At 42.6% G+C, this 21,524-nt stretch overlaps 1 protein-coding gene across 1 annotated transcript in view; it reads left to right on the top strand.

Moving 5' to 3' along the window:
* The window catches only part of SLC4A4 (solute carrier family 4 member 4), a 262,517-nt gene that overhangs the window by 94,198 nt on the left and 146,795 nt on the right, over positions 1–21,524 (top strand). Inside the window, exons 3-4 of the mRNA XM_050945480.1 lie at positions 9,981–10,116; positions 18,186–18,339. Coding sequence (XP_050801437.1) covers positions 9,981–10,116; positions 18,186–18,339 — 290 coding nt within the window. The remainder of the gene's footprint in view (positions 1–9,980; positions 10,117–18,185; positions 18,340–21,524) is intronic.

The following is a 21,524-nucleotide window of genomic DNA, read 5'->3' as shown; positions in this document are numbered from 1 at the left end:
TCTCCAGGAGAAGTTGTCTTGCTGTGCTTCTGAATCCCTAAGAGCGTGATGATTGTGTCTACTCCTCCTTGCCGTCACACTAGTAGCAGCACCAAGGAAAGGGCGTAGTTTTCACAGCTGGAGCTGTTGTAGAGTAGAACTATTTGTGTGGTGGGAGTGCTGGTGAGGAGGCGGCCTAGGCTGTGCTGATCCCAGTACGTTAGCCGGCTAAGGAGAGACTGAAAGGGCTCTGTAGAAGTCCAGAGTCTTTACTCCAGTATCCTCCTCCTTCCCCTGTCCTTTCTAGCCATAAACTCAGGCCATGTGAGAAGCAGTAGTATACTTTCCCATTCTAATTATGGAGGAATAAGATTGCACATTGTAAAGGCACTGGATAGACCACATCAGCTAGCTGGAAATGAGGTGTCACTGGAGGAAACTGATGAAACGCCTATTCAGGAAGTGTGTGCGCTAATTGTATGTGTTGGCAATGTGAAAAAATGTTAATGTTAGAGTGAAAATAATGGATAACTTTCATGAAAAATGCCCTGTTTACTGTGCTCATTAATGGTATCCGTAGCTGTAGCATCAGTTCCCTGTCTATCACTGTAAGAGTTATCCTCCATGGGAACTCGGAACCAAATAATGTATTGAATCGCAACCAAATTCTACATGGAATGACCAGAGTACAGATATGTGCTATTTTAACAGGAATGCCTTGGAAACACACATTTTACAAGTACAGCTATGTGTGGTGCATGTATATTATTGTCATGGGGAGGGGTTCACTGGGGAACTTTGTCATTTTTGGAACCATTGATTAGTACTTTATATCAGGTGGCCTTTTCTGCAGGAATGCAATTCCCCTGGCCCTCAGTGGTTGGGTGTAGTGGAAATATCCTACCTCAGGCTCTAATGGGAGAGACAGTGACAATATCATAGGCCTAAATCTTTTGTGGAGGAAGTTGTTAAATTGTTTCTAGTAGCGGATAAAACTGTTGTGACTTAGGAGTGAGGTCAGTAATTCAGAGTCAATGTCTTTTGTTCTTTCTTTTCCTTTGACAAGGAGCTGAACAGAACATGTCAGAAAAGATCATGAACATAATGCTATGCTAGTTTCTAAGCAAAAGTTGTCAGTGATTTATTAAATTCACTGCTCCTGGAACAAAACCCTTTAAAAAACATGTCAATGATTTCCCTCCCCCCACCCCATTCTCCAGTGATTATACTGTTATAGCACAAATCAGAAAAACTTGAACTGTGACCTGCTCCATTCTGCAAACACCACCCTGAACTCTCAGAGCCCAGCCAGATTCTTTTTGTCTTGCATGTCCTTGTCAGTCATATAGATTCTGCCGGTGAAATGATGTCACCCTTTCTATAGAGTGGGGTTGCAGTGGTGAAAATGAAGACAGAACTTGACTCTGCAGTTAGAATGTAGCTAACATTTTCTGTCGATACTGTATGAGCCACAGCAGTGTGGACTCTCTAGGGCTCACGGGTGTACAAAGTAGTGAGGTACTTTTATCACTGAAGTCAGCAGATATGCAACTGAATACACATAGGAATAATCAGATTGGTTGATTGAAGAAGTTGCCATTTTTGCTTTGTGGTAGGAGAGTGTAAGCCCCGCACTGACAAGGCAGGTGCCAGAGAGGCCCATGGGACAGGGCAAGCCTTGCCCTTCTGGCCTTGTCAGTCATGTATGATAGGGAGGAAACTGTGGTCATCTGGGGAGGGGAGCAAAGCAAAGTGATGCAATTGCCCTAAGCAGGAGACTCTTGGAGCACCTCCTGGAGTCATAGGGGGAACTCCCATCCAGTAGATCTTTGCCCCCAACCCTACTGAGTACAGCAAACTCCCAGGGTGAGACTTAAGAAGGCCTGTCGGGGTGGAGCCCCTGGTAAGAAGTAAGGAACTAGGTCCTGTGTCAGAGCCACCCAGTGGGTGTGGTCAGGTTCTCCCACCATCTGGGAGAAAAATCTGAGGTGGCTCCTTTTACCTACATACTCACTTGTCAGACCAGAGTCACACTTCAGTACAAATGATCTCCCCAGCTGTACAGAGAAGAAGCTTTAAAACCCCAAGTGCCAATTTGTGAATGCCTTAAATTACTGCTGAATTAATGGGGACTGTTGTGAGTAACAGCTCCTCAGTGTGAGGAAGTCATCCATAATCTGGCCCTAAAGTAGCAGGTAATTTCAGGATAATTTGAGCTCTCTTGGTGCCTCTGTGTATTTGTGTGAGTAGTGAGGACAGCTACAGACAAATGAGCTTTCTTCTTTACCAGGCAAGAACAGTGATGGAGGCTCCTAATGACAGTAGACAATTGCAGAAATGGGTATCTTAATGTTGAAGCTGTAAATTTAGCTACAGTTAATATGAAGTAGTGGTGCTAGAATGTGTCTCTCTGTATATCTGAGCTCCTTGAGATTTCTGTGTGCTGATGGAAATTGATTTTGCCTTTGGGAACCTGAGGGTATAAATTGTACTCCTAATTGGCCTGAGCTGAACTTGGAGAAACTGCTGATGTGTTCGCTCTCTTTAGCAAGTGATTTATTTTATAAGCCATTACATGGGCAACCTCCAGTTGATGGGGGCAGCGGGAAGGAAGATTTAAAAAAAAAAAAAAAAAAAAAAAAGCGACACGAGTGACATATATATTTTAAAAATGTTGCATTGCAACATTTTAACCATCTGCAATTAATACTTTAATTCCTTGCATGTTGAGGGGAAAAAATCCATCAGATTATGGATTAATGCTTACGTCTGTCGATTGTCGGGTCGTTTCAGGGATGAGACAGCAAGAACACTCCCCACCTTCTCCCCCCCTCCCTGCCCTGTCCCCAGGACTTCTGAAAACCAGTGGCAGTTCCTCTGGTTAATGGTGCTGGTTTCAGCAGCTTCTAAATTGGGTGGACAAAGAGAGAGGATTGAAAAGCACAGATGAGAGTGGCATTCAAAAAGGTCAGACAGTAGGAGGCCTTCAGAGTTCATCACGGAGGTTAATTGCACTCTGGTCCTCGGCCTGATATTGGGCAGTCCCTGTTTACTTAGCACATGCTGTTTGCTCAGGGTATTAAGATGAAAATATGTTCTCCTTGCTTAAGAGAGCACATAAACAACCCATAAATGGCCCATTAACCCACAAAACTGCAGTAAAGAGCATGTGGTAAAGCAAGCCATAGGAGACCTGTGACCCAGCAAATTCCTTAATTGGATTGTGGACCTTATCATCCGTGCTAAATGCAGCTAATTTGAAATGAGCAAAGACAAAAGAAAAAAGAGCAAGAGACTTAAGGGGTCTAGTGTAATGTTTAGCTATAGTATTTTTGAGGCTGGATTTAGCGATGAGAACCTTGTAATCCCTGCTATAAAACAATCCTGGTGGATGCTTTGGTAGTGAAAATTTCACATCTGAATGTGGAGTTATAAAGCAGTTGAATAAGACATAAAGGCAATACAGTTTCCAAATTTCCTCTCTTCTAAATGATTTAAAAGAGAGAAATCTTAATCAGCTATACAGAAGATAGTTCAGAACTTTAGGGGAATTGCTGGTTCACTTTTTAAAACGTTTAGCATGCCTAAGCTCTAATAAATAGCTTTGTTACAATATTGATTTTTGAATAACTGGCAAATCATTTTAACTTGGTCTGTTTTAAAGCTTTTGACATTTTAATTTTTTAAAGACCTTTAAAAAATGTAAGAAGTGAAATCAATGCAGATTGGTAGTACCAATGATTGAAGTCCCCACAACAGCTACATTACAGGTACATTTAGAAGCACAAACTTCCCCATGCTACCTTGCCAATGTACTTCAGTCTTGATCTGGAGTGGGAATGGGTAGCTCAGTCTCTGTACTCATTCCAGAGACTGGCATCAATGGTGGTGACTGTCCAGGTTACTTCACTTAGACCACGACAGAGCCATGAAGCCTCTGAGAGGCTGTGAAATGGCAACTATTTTTAGTTGCAGTTTCCTGAGCTGAATTGGAACAAGTTATCTAAAGGAGAAAAGCTAGATCACTGAAACCTACATCCCAACCCATTGCAGCTGGATATTGGGTGTGGGCAGGACTGGCGCTTCCATTTAGGCGACCTGGGCGGTTGCCTAGGGCGCCAGGATTTGGGAGGGTGGCATTTTGTGGCCCTCGGTGGCAATTCGGCGACGGGGGTCCTTCCGTGCTCTGGGTCGTCGTCGGCAATTCTGCGGTGGTCCTTCACTCGCTCCGGGACCTGCTGCTGAAGTGCCCCGAAGACTGGAAGCACAGAAGAACCCCCCGCCGCCGAATTGCCGCCAACGACCGGGAGCACGGAAGGAACCCTGCCTAGGGTGCCAAAAACCCTGGCGCCACTCCTGGATGTGGGTATGAGAAAGAGAAAGGGACCATCATTTTCTGTTTTGGTTTTTGTTTGTGCAGTGTCTCACGCAGTCCATGATTAGGGTTCCTAGGTACTACAACATCACAAAATAAATACAATAATATTTCATTGTGCCAGGCATTGTGCACACAAATAGTAGCATCCCTGCCTTAATTAGCTTCCAGTCTATACAGACAGACACATTATTATCTCTAACAGGTGGGGGAACTGACAGATAGACTAAGTAACGCCCCAGGAGACGGGAATTCTGTGGCAGAACTAGAAATTGAGCGCAGACCCTCAAAGACCCAGTCCACTGCCGTAGCCACAAAATCATCCCTTCCCTCCTCCACTCATAAATACTCACTTCCATTTTGCAATTAACATTTTGGCTATAAGGTCGTTTTTCATCTACAGTGCAGCAGAACGCTAAATATTAAGAAGAGTTCTATTCTATCACTATTTAAAAGCAGCTGTGGTAATGGTATTTTGGCTTTTATAGTTTGCCAGTACCAGTATATTTTTTTCAAGGTCAGCGTTTTTCCTCCTTCTCAGGGCCCTGATTCAGCAGAACACTTTTGTGTGAGATTAAGTCCCATTTGGTTTCAGTGGAATTTAAACAGTTCTGCCCCCAGCAATACTCCCTTACTCTGGGTTTCCCCTCCCAGGAGAACCTCCACCACTTTAAGCCCACCTTGCCTCAGTGGTTACTGCCAGTTATCATCTGGCTCCCTTTCACTGGGGCAGGCTGCAGTCTGTAATGGCCACTCATCACTGGCAAGAGGGTAGGACCTGCTGCCTTTGCCTGTTCCCCAGCTGTATCTCTGCAGCCCCAGTACCGCTGTAGACCTTCACTAAGGCCTGCAGCCTGGGGTTTTTCCAGGTGGGAGCTCCCCTGCCCTTTTCCCCAACCCATCTCTGCTTCAGGTACCTTGCTCCCCGGCACCTAGGCCCTTCCCACTTCAGGGCTAGAGTGAGACTCTTCTAGCTCCTGGCTCCCAGCCTTCTTATCAGGGCCAGCTGGGCCCTAATTGAGCTGGCCACAGTTGTGGCTGCTTTTACCCCTGTTCTCCAGGAGTGGGGCAGCTGCCCTCCTACATATCCTTTAGGGGTAAACACAATGAAATGACTTTCATTTTTCAACTGCAAGGGTACATCAGTATGTTTCCACATATATTCATACAGGTGATGAACCAACTGATCTGGCTCACATGATATTTGAGGGAAGGTGAGAATTCATTCAAGTATAGTAACATTGTAGTGAACAGTTACATGGATTGGTTATAGAATGGGCCTCTAGGTGACATACCTGGAGGATGGTTACAGTGGAAATGAGTCAGAAAATAGAATCACTGGAACTGTTGCTGAGCAGCGGGACTGTGGTTAGAGGATTTGGCCTTCATGAGGTGTGTGTGCTAGAAGTCCAGAGCTCAGTACTGGGGGGGACTGCACCTCATGTTCCTGCAGAGATCAACTGAAACAGAAGCAACATCTCAAAACCAGGAAAGAGGGGGAGGGATAGCTCAGTGGTTTGAACATTGGCCTGCTAAACCTAGGGTTGAGAGTTCAGTCCCTGAGAGGGCAACTTAGGGCACTGGGGAAAAAATCTGACTGGGATTTGGTCCTGCTTTGAGCAGGGGGTTGGAGGTCCCTTCCAACCCTGATATTCTGAGGAGGATAAAGCAGAGAGAAGATAAATTATGTGTTTACAGGGCCAAATTTGGAGCTACATCCATTGACAGTGGCCCAAAATTTGGTCCATAATGTAAAAATGTGTTGTTGTCAAACATTTATAGCTGTCACATTCAGCCAGAGAGGGAGGAAGGCAATGCCTTGTATTGTTCTCTAGAGTTACCCAGGGTTGCTTTTGATTTGCTCTAGAGCCTGTTGCCTTCATGCTCATCAGGAAAAATAGGGGAATCCTAAAAAACAAACAAGCCCTAAACCAAACTGCAGTCCACCTAATGGAGTATGTAGTGTTGTTAAGACATCTTCAGAGAATGGCTTCTCCAGAGTTGTTCTAGAGTATGAAATGAGAGGGTATTAAGAGAAAGTTGTACAAACTTCGGATGAATGCTAAGGCCATTGGCTTGATATTGGAACCAGAATGATGATGTATCCCATAGCAGATCTCTGGGATTTTTCTTCGAATCCCCCTTCTCATAACTTATATCAAACTTGGTTTTAGGGCCTTTTTTAAAACAGAAGTTATTCAAAGACACAAAGACATTCCTATTGAAAGTCAGGGGGAAGTGCACCTGTGTCTTTGAAAATCTTCCCCTAAAACAATACATGTTCATCCCAACACCCCTGCTTTCCCCCTCTCCCTGCTTTCCCCAAAACCCAGAGGAAATTAAACAAAGATTCAACAAGTGCAATGAAATTTCAGAGTCAAAGTTCAAAACACCATCCCTGCCTCACTCTGTTTTTCCTTAGTGTTACATGGATTTTGAAACACGCAAGTTTATATACCATGGTCTGATTTGATTTTTTTGAAACTGTTGTCTGGGTCCTGATAGTCAGCAAATGATTGCAGCCACATTCTGTAGCTCTTAGACTTCCAACTGCTTGAGTTGCAGGCACAGTGAGTAACTGTACAGTTAGCTGTCCAGTTGCTATGAAAGATAAATGCAGTGAAATGTGAACTAGACTATTAGAAGCTGTTTCCTCAAGATCAGGACTGATGTGCTGTCAAACCCTGGACAACAGGGAAGGGGTTAGATGATGGTAAAGGTAAAGAGACCATATGTCTCAGTTTTACTGGGGCAACTGCTTCTGGGGTATCATTATCATTCAAAACATTTTTTTTAAAATAACTCCTCAACATTGCTATAGCAAATAGAATTTGCACTGTGTTTACTAGGAAAACTAGAGTGGAACAGGTGCTCATTGCGATGATCAGTGTTTGGTATGAAAAAAAGAAGTCAAATGAATGTAGATCCCATGATTGGTGGTGTTTTGCTCAGTAGGTAACATTTTTCAAAAGTGGCCAAGCTGCACTTTCAGAGGCCTAAGTCCTATTGACTTGACTCCTAAGTGCTGACTAATTTTTGAAAACGGGACTCAGGCTTCCAAGTCATATAGGCCTGGTTCACACTGGGTTGGTATAACTATGCTGCTCAGGGGTGTGAAAAATCAACACCCCTGAGAAATGCAGTTAAACCAATCTAACCCCCCCAGTGCAGACAGAGCTAGGTTGGTAGAATTCCCATGTCAACCTAGCTACCACCTCTCAGGGCGGTGAAGTACCTCTGCTGCTGGAAGAACCCCTCCCATCGGTGTAGGTAGCATCTTCACTGAAGCCGTGCCACTGTAGTGTTTTAAGTGTAGACGAGCCCTTAGGCACTTCTGCAAATTTTACTCAAAGTAAGTGTTAGCAACACTTGTTCAGTGTTTCATGCAAAAAATCAGTCCGAGACCAAGGATGTGATTTCTATGTATGATAATGCCCCTTTACATTACCAAAGAGCTGTAAAGTTATCTTACCGTGAATGAGAATCCGGTACTGAGTTATTGGAAAAAATTCTCCATTCTGAGAAATATTCCTAGGTTGCAATAGTACTGGGAGTTGGCAGAAGTGTTGAGGGTGCTAATTTAAAAACAAAAGTGGACTTTTATGTTTTGTATAGTGTAAATAATGGCACAAGGGAAATATCTGAGGGTTTTTATTTTAAAAACTTGGCCACCTTAGTTAAAGGTATAGATGCAAATGAAAAATAAGCGCATTTAGGCCCACTTTTGCTTCATAATGTATAGAAACCATGAAAGGTCTCTCTTTAGGTCAGGGGAAATTGTTCTTGCTTGTTTCTTTACATTAGAAGTTCAGATCTCATCCACCATGGGAAATTCTTACAGTGACTGGAGAACTGGTTAAATATTTCTATTGCAAGAGGAGGAAAGCTGAGCTATTCACAGGGAAGGATTTTGTTTGTTTTTCTGTTTGTTTATTTAGGATGTTTTAACAAGTTTACAAATCCTTGTCATGTAAATATCAAAAATAAAACCATCATTACAACAGTAGCTTTTAGTAAAAGAGACTTTATACAGGAAAATAGACATCATGTCTTTCTCTTTAACAAGATGTTACATATTACAGAGGGCGCATCATTAGAAAACCTATAATGTGTTGTTTCTAGTGATGTTAAGTTGAGTGAAAGCCAAATAGACCTGTATTTAACAGACCAGGTGTGTCTATCAAATGTTAATTGGACACTTGTTGGTGTTTTTCCAGGTGAACATACTTTGAGTATAGAATAAGAGAGAACCAAATATCTAAGTATCTATCTGTCCTTGGTCTATTTTGTATGTAGCTGGCATGTTATTTTTTTCATAATCATGGCCTCCTGTATTTTTTAATCATTCTTATATGGGAGAGGGGAGGAATTTTTAGTTAGACTGATTAGAACACCTACTTTGTAAACTTCTATTTAACTTCGAGGCCCAATAAACATTCAGTTAAAAGGATATCTTTCTTTAGATCTCAGCGTTCCATTTTGTCATTTTAAAGCGTGAGAACTTACAAAAACTTCTTCAATCTCAAGCAATCCCCTAATAAAACTGTAGGGAAAGGACCAGGCTTGACATTTCTGATAACTGAGGTTTTAAAAAAAAAAAAAAAAGATGGGGGGAGAAAGCCCTTTCTTCCTCTTAAAAATCAGAGCCAAACCCAACAACTGTCCTTTACCTCTTCTTTATACACAAGAAAGAAGCAAACAAGAGCACAAACCACTGTTTTAAGTCTGCTGCAGGTTACGTTTAAAGTCAGTTGAAGCATGAGGTTTTGTTGTTGAGGGTAGAGTTAGACCTGTAAAATACCTAGAGTGAAGCTGTAAGTCCTTTATTATGAGGATAAGATAGCCACTCTCTTTTCCCCCTTGAACTGGTGAGAATTTCAGTTAATTTTTCTTTAGCTAACAGGTCAAAAGGAGCCCCACAGAACTTTCAGTTATCTGCTTCAGCATGGGACCATATGGCTAAATGAGTTTTCTTTTCCTTGAATGGACAATATTTTACCTCGGGGTTGTTTTTTTCAAGTGCGTTGATGCCTGACTAAATACGTTCGGGCACAGTCTTCATGTAAAGACGAGGCAAACTTTTTTGTTAAATATTCTTTTCACTAGTAATGAGTCTTGGAGGGTTACAGATTGGCTTGCAAACCAATTAGAAAGCCAGCTTTCTCCAAAGGGAGGGGAAAGCTGGCAGTGGGATGCTGCTGCTTTTCCTCTGCTGTATACCCCAAAACAGTTTGGCTTAAACTGGTTTTATGTCATATAAAAAAAGGGCTGGAGGACCTCAGCTGATCAGAGTACTAAAGGTCCTGGGCATGCACCATAGAACGTATTGGTTTTGAGCTTGATACTTCTCTTTTTACAAGGGTCTGTGGATTGTTGTTACACAGTTAGGGACTGTAGGAAGAGGCAAGTCTTCCTGAACTTTACTCCCAGCTTGAAGTTTTAAGAAGTAAGTGGGAGGAGAGGGAAGAGAGGGAACTATAGACAGAGAGAGAGACTCTTAAAATGTCAAGTGAAAAAGGCAACACGGAGAAAAAGCTAAATAGCTTTGGGGAGAAGGGGAAGGAGAGAAGCCGAACATCCCAGATCATCATTCAGGCTGTTAACCGCAGTATTTTCACCTCTGCAGTCTCCCCCGCTGCTGAGCGAATTCGCTTCATTTTGGGTGAAGAAGATGACAGCCCTGCACCCCCTCAGCTCTTCACCGAACTGGACGAGCTTCTGGCTGTTGATGGACAAGAGATGGAGTGGAAGGAGACGGCAAGGTGAGGCATTTTTCCTTTACTCTGAGAGGGAGGTGCAACTGCTTGGGAACCTTTATGGGAAAGTCGTAGAGAATAACGTCCCTGTTTAGGGGATGGTTCAGACGTTGTCCTCTCAAATTCAATGAGGCTCTTCCAAAAGGGAGACCTTAGTGGTTCATTCCAGCCTTTATTTAAATCTTCTCTAAAAACAGAAGTTCTAGAGTACTGGATTTGTTTGAATTTATACTTTATCCAGAGCCAAATGTGTACCTCGGGCTCTGCAAACAGGTAACTCGTGCTGGCCAAAATTGGGTGCCTGAAGTTAAGCTTTTAAGGCCTCCTTAAAGCTACTTTTGTTTTGGTGCCTAAACATGAATCTAGGAGTCCAATTTCAGATACAAGTTCAAAAACTTCAGTCTTTGTCTTTGTCCTGACTAGCTAATAATTACATTCATTTTAAATGAGTAAAAAACACCCAAGTATTTTTTTTTTTGTGTGTAGCCAGTTATTCCCTCAGGGTATTTGCTAGAATAGATGGACCATTTTGATTTTTTTCTAATTTTTATTCTCTGTTTTATTCTCTATTATACTCTGGAATTAATTCAGAACTGCACGCTTTGTCTGATAGTCCATGAAAATTGATTTTAGACCATTTTGTGAACAATGCATTCAGATAAATTAGTTTGGAATGATAGAAAATCGTTAATAATGATATCTGCAACTAATTTAGCTGGCAGTTTAGCTGTTCATAATTGCTTCTATTTAGCACCTCAGGCTTGCTAGATTGGAATTTTTCTGTACAGTGACAATAACTGGTCTTGAAATTTCATCTTTGTGCTCTATGGGAAGCTGCATGAAGTATTAGACTTGAGTATTCCACTAGAGAGAAGAATTCAGAGTAAATATTTTCCAGGGCTTTTTCCTCTCCCCCTACACCTTTTGAATATTAGCTTTTCATTTTCCTTTATTGTAGCTCTGCTAAGCTCTCTCTCCACCTGCCAATCTTAAAGGTCTCTGGCCATGTTCGGGTTAGTCCCTCTTATTTGGTTACCTTAATCGCCTTTTACCTGTGATTTTTAATGAGCCACTCTACTTGTCCTCTTATCTTCCCCATTTCTACTTTTCAGTCTCCTGTAGAGGCTATTTAAAGACTCTTCACCTTTCCTTTTTAAATTCTTGCTTATTGGTCTTTCTTTTCTCCCTCTATTACTCTTTTTTCCTTATCATTAGTTCAGTATTTGTTGCGTGCATCACCTCTCTGCTTTCTAAAGCTGATTATTCCTTCCACTGACTATACCACTTTTCCCTTTTAGAAGATCTAATGATAAAAATTAACAATTTATCCATTTTCATGTCTTGTATCTAAACTTTTATATTTCCTTACATGAAACAGAATGTGCCTTCTTCCTTCAGTGTAAAAATAGGCCACGAGGTTTCTCTTAACTCCACAAATACTGCACATCTTTTAGGCTGCTCTTCTATTTTAATTGTAATTATAAAGAGGTAGGCAGCATACACCTGAGGAGGAGCTGTTGGTGTGAATTTGATTTGGCTTACTGGGTAAAAGACAGTATTTAATTGTAAGGACCCTCTTTCAGAGCCAAAGGAAAAGGAGTCTCAGCTAGGTTTTTCATGAGGGATCACCAAAGTATCTTGAGGGATACTTGCCCACAGCTGTCACGTAATTTCAAAGAAGCCTTCAGGTAGATATAACTTTGGAGGATGGGCTCTTCCTTTTCATTATACTGTGCCTTGTTAAAGCAAACTGAATAGTTTTTCTTTAAATGCTGCATGCTTTATTTTTATTCAGTGTCCTTCCACTTTGCTGGACCTGCTAGATAGGACTGTATATTTGAGCATCCTAGTGTAGCCAAGGTTCACGTGGGACCATGTGAATTCACCAGAGCTGTGCAGAAACAGCAAAAGTCATGGCTGTTGAAAGATAACAGCTGAAGGTTTCGGTCATTAGCAGTTTTTGTTCATTGGGTTGATACTAATTGTAATTAACTTGGTTGGTGTCAATGTCGAAGCTGTTGTGCTTCCAGGCGAACTTCTTTGCAGTTCACCAGTAGTTAAAGGACACGTAAATTGGCAGCAAAATGAAAAGGTCTGAAACCTTAGCAGTGACCTGTGGTTACTACATGAATTTTTGGATCCACTGCAGTACGTCCAGGAGCTCGTCCAGTGTACCAGTAATGAGGCTATGATACCAAAACTCTGGTCCTGTGATCGCACCAAAAAAGACCTGAAATGGTTTTGGAATTCTTTTTGCAGTGTTCCTTGCGCTTCTGGTGAGCAATGTCAAGTAGCGTGTTACTTTCCTTCAGTATGTTCCTAGCTAGAGTTGCCAGGTGTCCGGTTTTTGACCGGAATGCCTGGTGGAAAAGAGACCCTGGCGGCTCCGGACGGCACCACCAACTGGGCTGTTAAAAGTCTGATTGGCGCAATGGGGGCCCAGGGCTAAGGCAGGCTCCCTGCCAGCCCTAGCTATGCATGGCTCCCGGAAGTGGCCGCCAGGTCCCTGCGGCTCCTACGTGCTGGGGTGGCCAGGGAAGCGCTGCGCATTGCCCTTGCCCCGAGTACTGGCTCCGCAGCTCCTATTGGCTGGGAACTATGACCAATGGGATCTGCAGGAGGTGGTGCCTGCAGGCTCAAAGGCAGCGCTCACCGCGCAGAGCCACCTGGCTGCCCATGTGCCTAGAGACCACAGGGACCTGGCAACCTCTTCTTCAAAGCCGTGGGAAGAGCTGCCAGGAACGCCCCCCATGGTCACCCCAACCTCCTGGCCCAGTCCTGAGCCCCCTGCTGCATTCCAAACCCCACTTCCCCAACCCCAGATGGAGCCCCCTCCTGAACTCAACATCCCACTCCTACCCCAAGCTGGAGCCGTCACCCCTTCCTGCACCCTAACCCTCTGCTCCTTGAAAGTGAGTGAGAACGGAGAAGAGTGAGCAGGGGGGATGGAGCAAGCGGGGGGCAGAGCCTTGGAAAAGAGGTGGGGCCTGAGTGGGGCCTCTGAGAAGCGGTGGGGCAAAGGTGTTAGGTTTTGTGTGATTAGAAAGTTGGCAACCCTATTCCTAGTCTTGTGATAGACTGTCCAAGAATTGTATATAACAAGGATCATTGGAAAAAAAAATAGGCCTCTTCAACCACATTTTGTGGAGACACTAAAAATAATTTCATCCCTTGCTTGGCCTATTGACCAGTGCAGTTGTTAGCAATGTTAAAATATGGTGAGCATTGAACTGGCCCATAGCAGGCTCTCAAACCAGTGTTAGAGTATAAGGAAATGGTTTTGGGAGCATTTAAATGCATCTGCATCAGATTTTTCTAATCTACCAGTACATGGCTGTTTGAACTGGGACTGGCAGTGTAATTCTGAAATCCGAAGTGTGCAGTGTCCCTGGGCACTTTGAGGAGACTTCGGATGCTGCAGTTTCTAAATCTGGAACGTTGTTGAGGCCCAGGAAGCATAAACTGAGGTTTTAAATTAATTTTTTTTATTTGAATTAGTCAAAGTGATCAAAACTGGGTATTGGATGGGAGTTCAGTGCAGTACAGCCAACGCAGTGAAGCCAGGTGTGTAGAGGTCAGGAGTAAAACTGGACTGAGGTGATGAAAAACATTTCAAATAATCAAGCTAGCAATCTCTTGCCCTGAATCAATTTGTTGTTATGCTGCTTTTATAGACATTCTCTCTTCAAATACCCAGGAAACTCCACAATGCTGAATTCACGCCGCAGTAAATATTGACGGGTACATGTATGGTAGACCCTCACTATAACACCCTTCGCAATAGTGAACCTTGGACTATAGCAAATGTGGTCTCTGGATCCCACCTCTAGCCCTGCCTGCTGTGTGGGAGGCTGAGATCTCCTCTAGTCCCAAGGCTGTGGGGTAGGGAGGTGACAGGTCTTCTGATGCTGGGGCCACTGCTAGGCAGAGTGCTCCCCTGGTCCTGTGGCTGGGGGATGTTTCCCTCCCCCCCCCACTATAACATACCCCAAGTTATACTGAACAGGGTTTGAATTATTATATTATTTGGATTCATTATAGCAAGGGTGTACTGTAGCACTTACACACATCTCCTCCCCTTTGATCTGCTTGAAAGTTCTTCACTTGCCCGAGAACGTTCTCATTGCTCAACCAACTACAGATGCAACTTCCTGCATTTGACCTCCAAAGTTATGTATCAAAAATGATTCTGACACCTAAAATAAATTCTAGCTGGGCCTTGGAGGATCAGGACCTTGGTTATTTTTAATAAAAAGAGGGTCATCTCATTTTTTGAGACTTGATATCAAGGTACATATATATTCAGTACAGCTGATATTTTTATGCTGTCTTGGTATCTGCTCAGTGTTAAATGAACTACCAGCATTCTGCTCCAGCATGCAAGAGGCCTAGTAAGCTTTTCAGGGGTGTTCCAAGAAGAGCGGGTCCTGTCTAGGACATTACTTATGGGAATGCAACTGAAAGATTATAATATTAGCAGCAATTCTGAGATTGCAAAAGTTATACTAGGACTGAATCTCATTCAATTGCAGTATTTTATTTTTTTTATTTTTTTTACTCTGATGGGGCTTTAACCTGGTGATTTTTAGCTATTCTCATAGTAGCTCCAAGTACTGAGCACTGACTAAGCACTTAATTGACCCAGGCAACTTACCTGTTCCTCTGGGCTATTGAACACTAACCTCCAATTTAGGGGCTACAGTTAAATTATTTTTAGAGTCACTCCTGCCCCTGAATCAGAGCTAAATTTGACTAAAATTTGGATTAGCTGAGGTTTTAATTTTTCTGCTAATCTCTGTTCATCCTTTCATGCCATCAGCAAACAAAGCTAGGTGAACAAGTGGAAATTAAGAGCTCTGTGGTATGTGAAGGGAAAATAACCAAAAGTATAACAACTAACAAGAAATTCTTTAAATGCATCAGAAGCCTGAGAGATTTGGTAGGTCTGCTGGATTACCAGGCAGTAAAGGAAATAATAAGGATATGCAGAGAAGCTAAATGATTTCTTTCCATGAGTCTTCACCACTCAGGTATCACCAGGGCCGGTGCAAGGATGTTTCGCTCCCTAGGCGAAACTTCCACCTTGCGCCCCCTCACACCCCCCTCACCCACCCTGAGGCACCCCCCCATGGCAGCTCCGCACCCTCCGCCCTGAGGCGCCCCCCCTTGTGGCAGCTCCCTACTCTCTGCCCTGAGGCACCCCCTTCCCCAGCTCATCCCTGCCTCACCTCCTCCCCGAGCACACCATGGCCGTTTCACTTCTCCCGCCTCCTAGGCTTGTGGTGCCAATCAGCTTAGGCACTGCAAGCCTGGAAGGCGGCAGAAGTGAAGTGGCCATGGCGTGTTCAGAGAGAAGGCGGGGCAGGGGTGAGCTGGAGCGGGCAGTTCCCCTGCGTGCCCCTCTCCTTTACTTGCTGCAGGCGGCCCTCCCCGCACTCCCCTGGCCCAGCTCCCTCAACCTAAATGCCAGCAGTGACCGGGGTCGCCAAAAATCCAGCTGCCATGGTTGCTGCCGAAGAAAATGGCGACCCCCAAATGCCAGCGCCCTAGGCAACCGCCTAGGTTGCCTAAATGGTTGCACCAGCCCTGGGTATCACACACAACATCCTATCCTGAACCTACTCTTTTTTCAGGTATCAAAGAAAAGGCATTGTCAGAGATTGAAGTGTCAAAAGAGGAGAAATTGGAACAGATTGCTAAACTAAATAAATTTCCAGATTAGGTGGTAGACATTCAAGAATTCAAAGGGAATTTAAGAATGAAGTGACTGGGAACCAGGTGTTTATAGATATTTAGGTACCTACAGATGCAGATAGGCTTTTACTGGGATTTTCAAAGGCACGTAGGCACAAGCTCCCATTGATTTCTGTGTGACTTGGCTTGAACTGCAGGAAGTCTCCACCTAAGAGAATGTTTGGTTTGTGAAACAGAATTTGCAGGAAAATCTATTCAGCAGAGCTTTAAGAGTGCACTAAATATAGCAGTTAACAGTTCAAACACTTATAAAAATAAGTTAAAGCTTACATTATCGAAGCTAAATATTGCAGGTTATATGGAGAAAAACAAATAAAAACCAAATCCAAATCAAACATGGGAAAGTGCTTTATTGTGAATTATACGCCTTCAACAAAAATGTCAAAGTCTCTTTAATTTGCAGGCTTTATGTTCATGCAGGGTAAAATTCAGTAAATTGGGGAATCCCAGCCTCTGTAAACTGAACAGTCCTCCTTTAGTACTTTCAGACAAAAGTCACAACATTTTCTTTGGGTAAAAAGAAGCTTTTTAAAAGTTTCAATGTTTATTTTCAAAATCTGTTAAAATAATATCCAGGAATGGCTTAAATTAATCATGTTTATACTCTGCAACTCGATTTTATGTAAAAATATGTCCTCCTTACACACAGGGATGCATGAATATCAGTCACATCTGCTTTTTGTAGAGAAAGAAATTAGTTTTTATGGGTTTCCCTTTCTTTTGCTAGCACTGTAGTAGTTCACATGACTAAGGAATAAAGCTGAATTTTTTCCCTCCTTATGCTTCCTTGGAATTATTTACTAAGTTCCAATAAGTCACACCTGTGCAAACCAATTGACCACATCAATGGTTAGGCAGAGGTTATTGAGGGCAGAATCTGACTTGCAAAACTTTTGTTACTTGTGTTATATGAGAAGGAAAGAATCCACCTAGCTGTTGGCTGCATTAAGTATTGGCCTGCTGGTCACGCTCCTTCTGTATGATCTGCTATACTTAGGCACAGTATCAGAGGGGTAGCCGTGTTAGTCATGTATCTGACAAAGTGGGTCTTCCCCCACAAAAGCTCATGTTCCAATACGTCTGTTTGTCTATAAGGTGCCACAGGACTCTTTGCTGCTTTTAGGCACAATAGTGAGAATTGAAGATATTTCAGTTTCTTTGCTTTTGAAGATTTAGGTCTGATACTTTAATGTTTTAACCTGATGACATGGTTTTAGGTGTGTAAATAATGTTTTACATGCAATGGTGTTTAACCTTTGCTTTAATCTTCTACTAGAGAGATGAGCTTGCAGGTTTTTTTTCCAGGAAAATGCCAGTGAATCATTAAACAACTAGATACAGAATGCAGAAAACGAATAACTTTTTTTTTTCAATTAAGAAAGGCTTCATGAAAGCTGATTTTTTCCCCCCCTTCTCCGCATTTTGATTTTGGATGTTTCAGGCGAGCTAGTGAGTTTTTTGGCAAAGAACTGTCGTCTTTATTTATAACTTTAAAATTGACTGTACATGGTTGTCTTTCACATACTATATAGTGAGCAATAATGTGCCAGAGAGACTGTAAACCGGAGGTTCTGTGTTTCTTGACTCAATGGACAGACTCCAGACCAGGAATTAAGAGACCTGGGTGTTAATCCCAATTCTGCCAACAGAGCTGCTGTGTAACCTTGGACGCATCACTTCACCTCTTTGTGCCTCAGTTTCTTCCTTTGCACAGTGTTTTGATGTCTATGGATAAAAAGAGCTGGGTAGTATGTATGTATGTATGTATGTATGTATGTATGTATGTATGTATGTATTTATTTAATTGGCTATTTCCCTCTTATGTTCAAAGTGTGACCAAGTGTGAGAAAAATAAAAATCTGTGAAAGAAAATCCATTTCATAATTTCTCTCTCTCTCGATATATTTCAGTCATTTTACTTTTCTGCTTGTCTCAGCTTACCTGGTACCTTTAAAAACCATGGCCAACATTTTCAACTTAGGTGTTTTGGGCACCTAAATGGAACGTGATCTTATTTCCATAATCCATTGTCCTTTGGGGACTTTGGGTATTCAGCACCTCTGGAAATCAAGTCACTTTAATCTAGGTGGCCCGCTATTGATTAGGTGGCTAACTTGCAAACCTTTGGCCTGTTGAGAGAGTGGGTGACATTGGTATAGTTGTTGTTTCATTTTCTTTGTCTTAATTTAGAGTGACGTGTCTATGACCTCATGTATGTTTAAACCTGGCAACACCCTGTGACAATCTGGCTGTTTTTGCCTCTTTCAGAAATGCCGGAGGAAACATCTTTAACGTATTCTTGCTGCTCTGCCCTTCCATAGGTGGATAAAGTTTGAAGAGAAAGTGGAACAGGGCGGAGAGAGATGGAGCAAGCCTCACGTCGCGACGTTGTCCCTGCACAGCTTGTTTGAACTGAGGACGTGTATAGAGAAAGGATCCATCCTGTTGGATTTGGAGGCCACTTCTCTCCCTCAGGTAGTGGGTAAGTAAGCTTCCATGGAGGCTGTTTCAATAATTCTCTCCCTCACCACCCCCAATGCTCTCTTCCTCAGAACCTGAATAATGGCCCTTAGTGAAAGTGAAGGCATGAGCTTTTTGGCTTCCAAGCCAACCCATGTCCCAGGCTATCTGGAATGACAGGAGTAGCTTGAACTAGGTGGCTTGGAAGATACAAAGTCCTTCACTTGTAGCATACAGCCCTGCTTGATTGTGATTGAAAGCTGTTGCCATTCAATGGCTCTTCAGTAGCCTATGCAAAACGATTGGTACTTTCAGTCCAGCTCTGAGTGAATATGTCCATGTCATAGGAACCACTGTTACATTTGCCATGAACTAGCACTTCTGTTGGCCATCTCACCTGAGAAGTGGAGCAGTGGATGAGAATGGAGAGTGACTTATTCTCTTGCTTCTAGAGGTGATTGCTCCCAATCAGGGTTCAGGCACATTAGAGCAATGTGGGGTAGTTTGCATCACTGCTACCTGTGTTGACACTGTTCTGTGCATGAATGGGGATCCACATTCCACTGCTGTCAGACCTTACGTGTTGGGCTTTGCAAAAGTGCTTAGTGTTGGTCTATCTCTTCTCCCAGTGAACTCCCTGGTAATAGTACCATTGACTACAGAATTAGGCAAATGCTGAGCTCTACATTCCACAGTTCCTCTGAGGAATTCACTCTATTTGCCTCTAAAACTACTATAGCGACTTCAGGGTAGAGTTGTTCCAAGGCTAAGCGTGAGTTTGTCCTCAAAATATGGGATTGATTTTAAAAATGAGATTTTAAAAAATAAGACATCTTAGGTTATTTTTATTTTCTTCCACCTTTATGAGCCTATAGGGTTCACATTTCCAAGACTTTCTCTGTAACCATGAGTAGATTTTTAAATCTCTCCCTTAATGACATGGCTCCAGGAGCTGAGGCTCGAAGAAAAACAGCAAATCTCATTAGCGGGCAACACTGCGGTTTAATAGTTGAGAATATTTACCCTCTACTTGTTTAAGGGAAAAACTATAGACACATTTAATGAGCGAAACTGAATTCCTTTTATAATAAATTACCCTGTGAATTGGTATTCCTCTTTCTGTTTATTATTAATTCATGGTGTAATAGAATAACAGAGAAATACAGTTTCCACATTCAAGGTGATATTCAAGCACGTCACTAATACCAGCTACAAGAGCGTGGCGGTTACAGTCCGTGTTAGTTAAACCCTCACCAGGGGCTTTTTTGCTTTACGTGACATTAAAGAATTCATAGACTGGATCTCACTATGCAGATCCGAACATAGTTTTTAGTGGTTCAGTTTTACCTATTTGCTGATAGTGGTAGTACTTGCTTGAGGACTTCCAAGCTCTCCTCTACTCTGTGGATTCTCTAAGATTCCTTTTTCTCATTGTTGGGCAGGGGGATACCCGTTAGTGATAGGTTTGTGACTCAAACCAGTGACCTAAGTCTGTCTAAAAAGCACATTCCCCAACTCCTTCCTATAAAACAAAAAATAAATGGCAGCATAATTTTATCTAAAAAGATGTAGCTGGCAACATCTATAAATTTCCCCAGCCTCCTCTTCTGCCTGAGCTCTAAGCCAGGGCTAAATTCGGTCCTAGATTGCTTTAATATGAATTTTTAACTTCCTGGTACTCTGGATTTACTCTTAGTTAAAAGCATGTGCTTATTACCTCTTCTTGACTGAGGGAAATTCCTTAGCCCAATCTTGACTGAGGGAAATTCCTTAGCCCAATCCCTTATCACCTGGAAATCCACTTTTGTTTCCATACCTTTTGTTCTTACAGGAATCTCAGTTAAAAGCACAAACCGTTTCCCTGAGTCATCTTCACACCCAAACTGCCTCTTGTAACTTGAAACAACTGTAAAGATTTCTCCCCAAAACTTTGAGCATGCACCCCTCCAAAGAAACTGGGCTTGTCTACAAGGGGGAAGTTAGTCCACAATTGCTAGGGTATGAATTAAAAGAGCAATAGGTGTTCCGCACTAGCTCCCTCTATGGATGCTCTTATTCGGCACTAGGGGCGCCCTTCTGTGGTTTAAGGTTAATCCACTTCTGCATTAGCTAGTCCAGGCTTTTTCTCTGTATGGAAAAGACCCATCTGAAAAATGGCAGGAATAACGGGTATATGTAGGTATGTATGATTATTGCTGAAAATGGAGCCAAAACAAGTCCTATATCGACTTGATGCGGGACATTAGACATCAAATGAGGAATGTCCTTTAAACTAAGGAGCATCCCTTATTCTAAGTTTGCCTGGCAACTGGACTGGGATCACCAGACTATAGGCCACCAAATAATCATCAGTTGGTATCCACTTTTACTTGCTACTATCCTGATTGGATTCACGCTCTGTGTGGCAATGTTACTTCCCTAAGCCATATAGACCCTCTTAGCAATTTAATTTTAATTAACTCATGCAAGAAGGTGTCAACTGTATTTTGATTGACACTAGGTGCTGTGTGGGAGGAATTTCAAATGTCAAGTGTTATCTTAGACTCCAATCATGCAAAGACCCATTGACTTCAATGTATTTGCCTTGTTATCATTAGAACAGCTCAATGCTTCTTTCCTCTATTGACTTCAGTGGGATTACTCACTGCATAAAGTCAAACATACGTACGTTTCTGCAGGATCACGATCATAGATTGTAAGCTTCTTAGGGCAGGAACTGTTTTCCTCTGTGTTGTGCATAGCACTGAGCAAGCTATCTGTGCTCCCCAAATAAAAATGTATATTTATAAGTAACTTGTGTGCACATACCAAACAGTGGACAAGAGCCATTGATGATATACAATTATTTGTCCAGCCACAGCTTGCAAATACTAAACCATTAAAAAATAAAATAAATTGCTCTTGTGTATACACAGAGCTGTCATCTTTGATGTTAGGAAAAAAAAAATGGTACAGGCTGTGGCAATCTGATTCTGAAACAAGGATAGTCACCAAGGGTGCACCTGACCAATGCTCTGCGCTCCCCTCGGGTACTGTGTTACCTAAGTTATGGGTTCAGTTTAAGGTCTCAATCTTCATGGCCCTCAATAGTTGTGGACCAGGCTAAGGCTACACTGGCAACCACCTCATCATCCATGATCCTCCAAGACGGCTTTGTTCATGAAGGACACGGAAATGAGAAAGGCATGCTGATTGGAAGG

Source organism: Gopherus flavomarginatus, chromosome 3 (genome assembly GCF_025201925.1).
Source record: "Gopherus flavomarginatus isolate rGopFla2 chromosome 3, rGopFla2.mat.asm, whole genome shotgun sequence".
Classification (NCBI taxonomy): Eukaryota; Metazoa; Chordata; order Testudines; family Testudinidae; genus Gopherus; species Gopherus flavomarginatus.
This window is presented reverse-complemented; position numbering and strand designations above follow the sequence as displayed.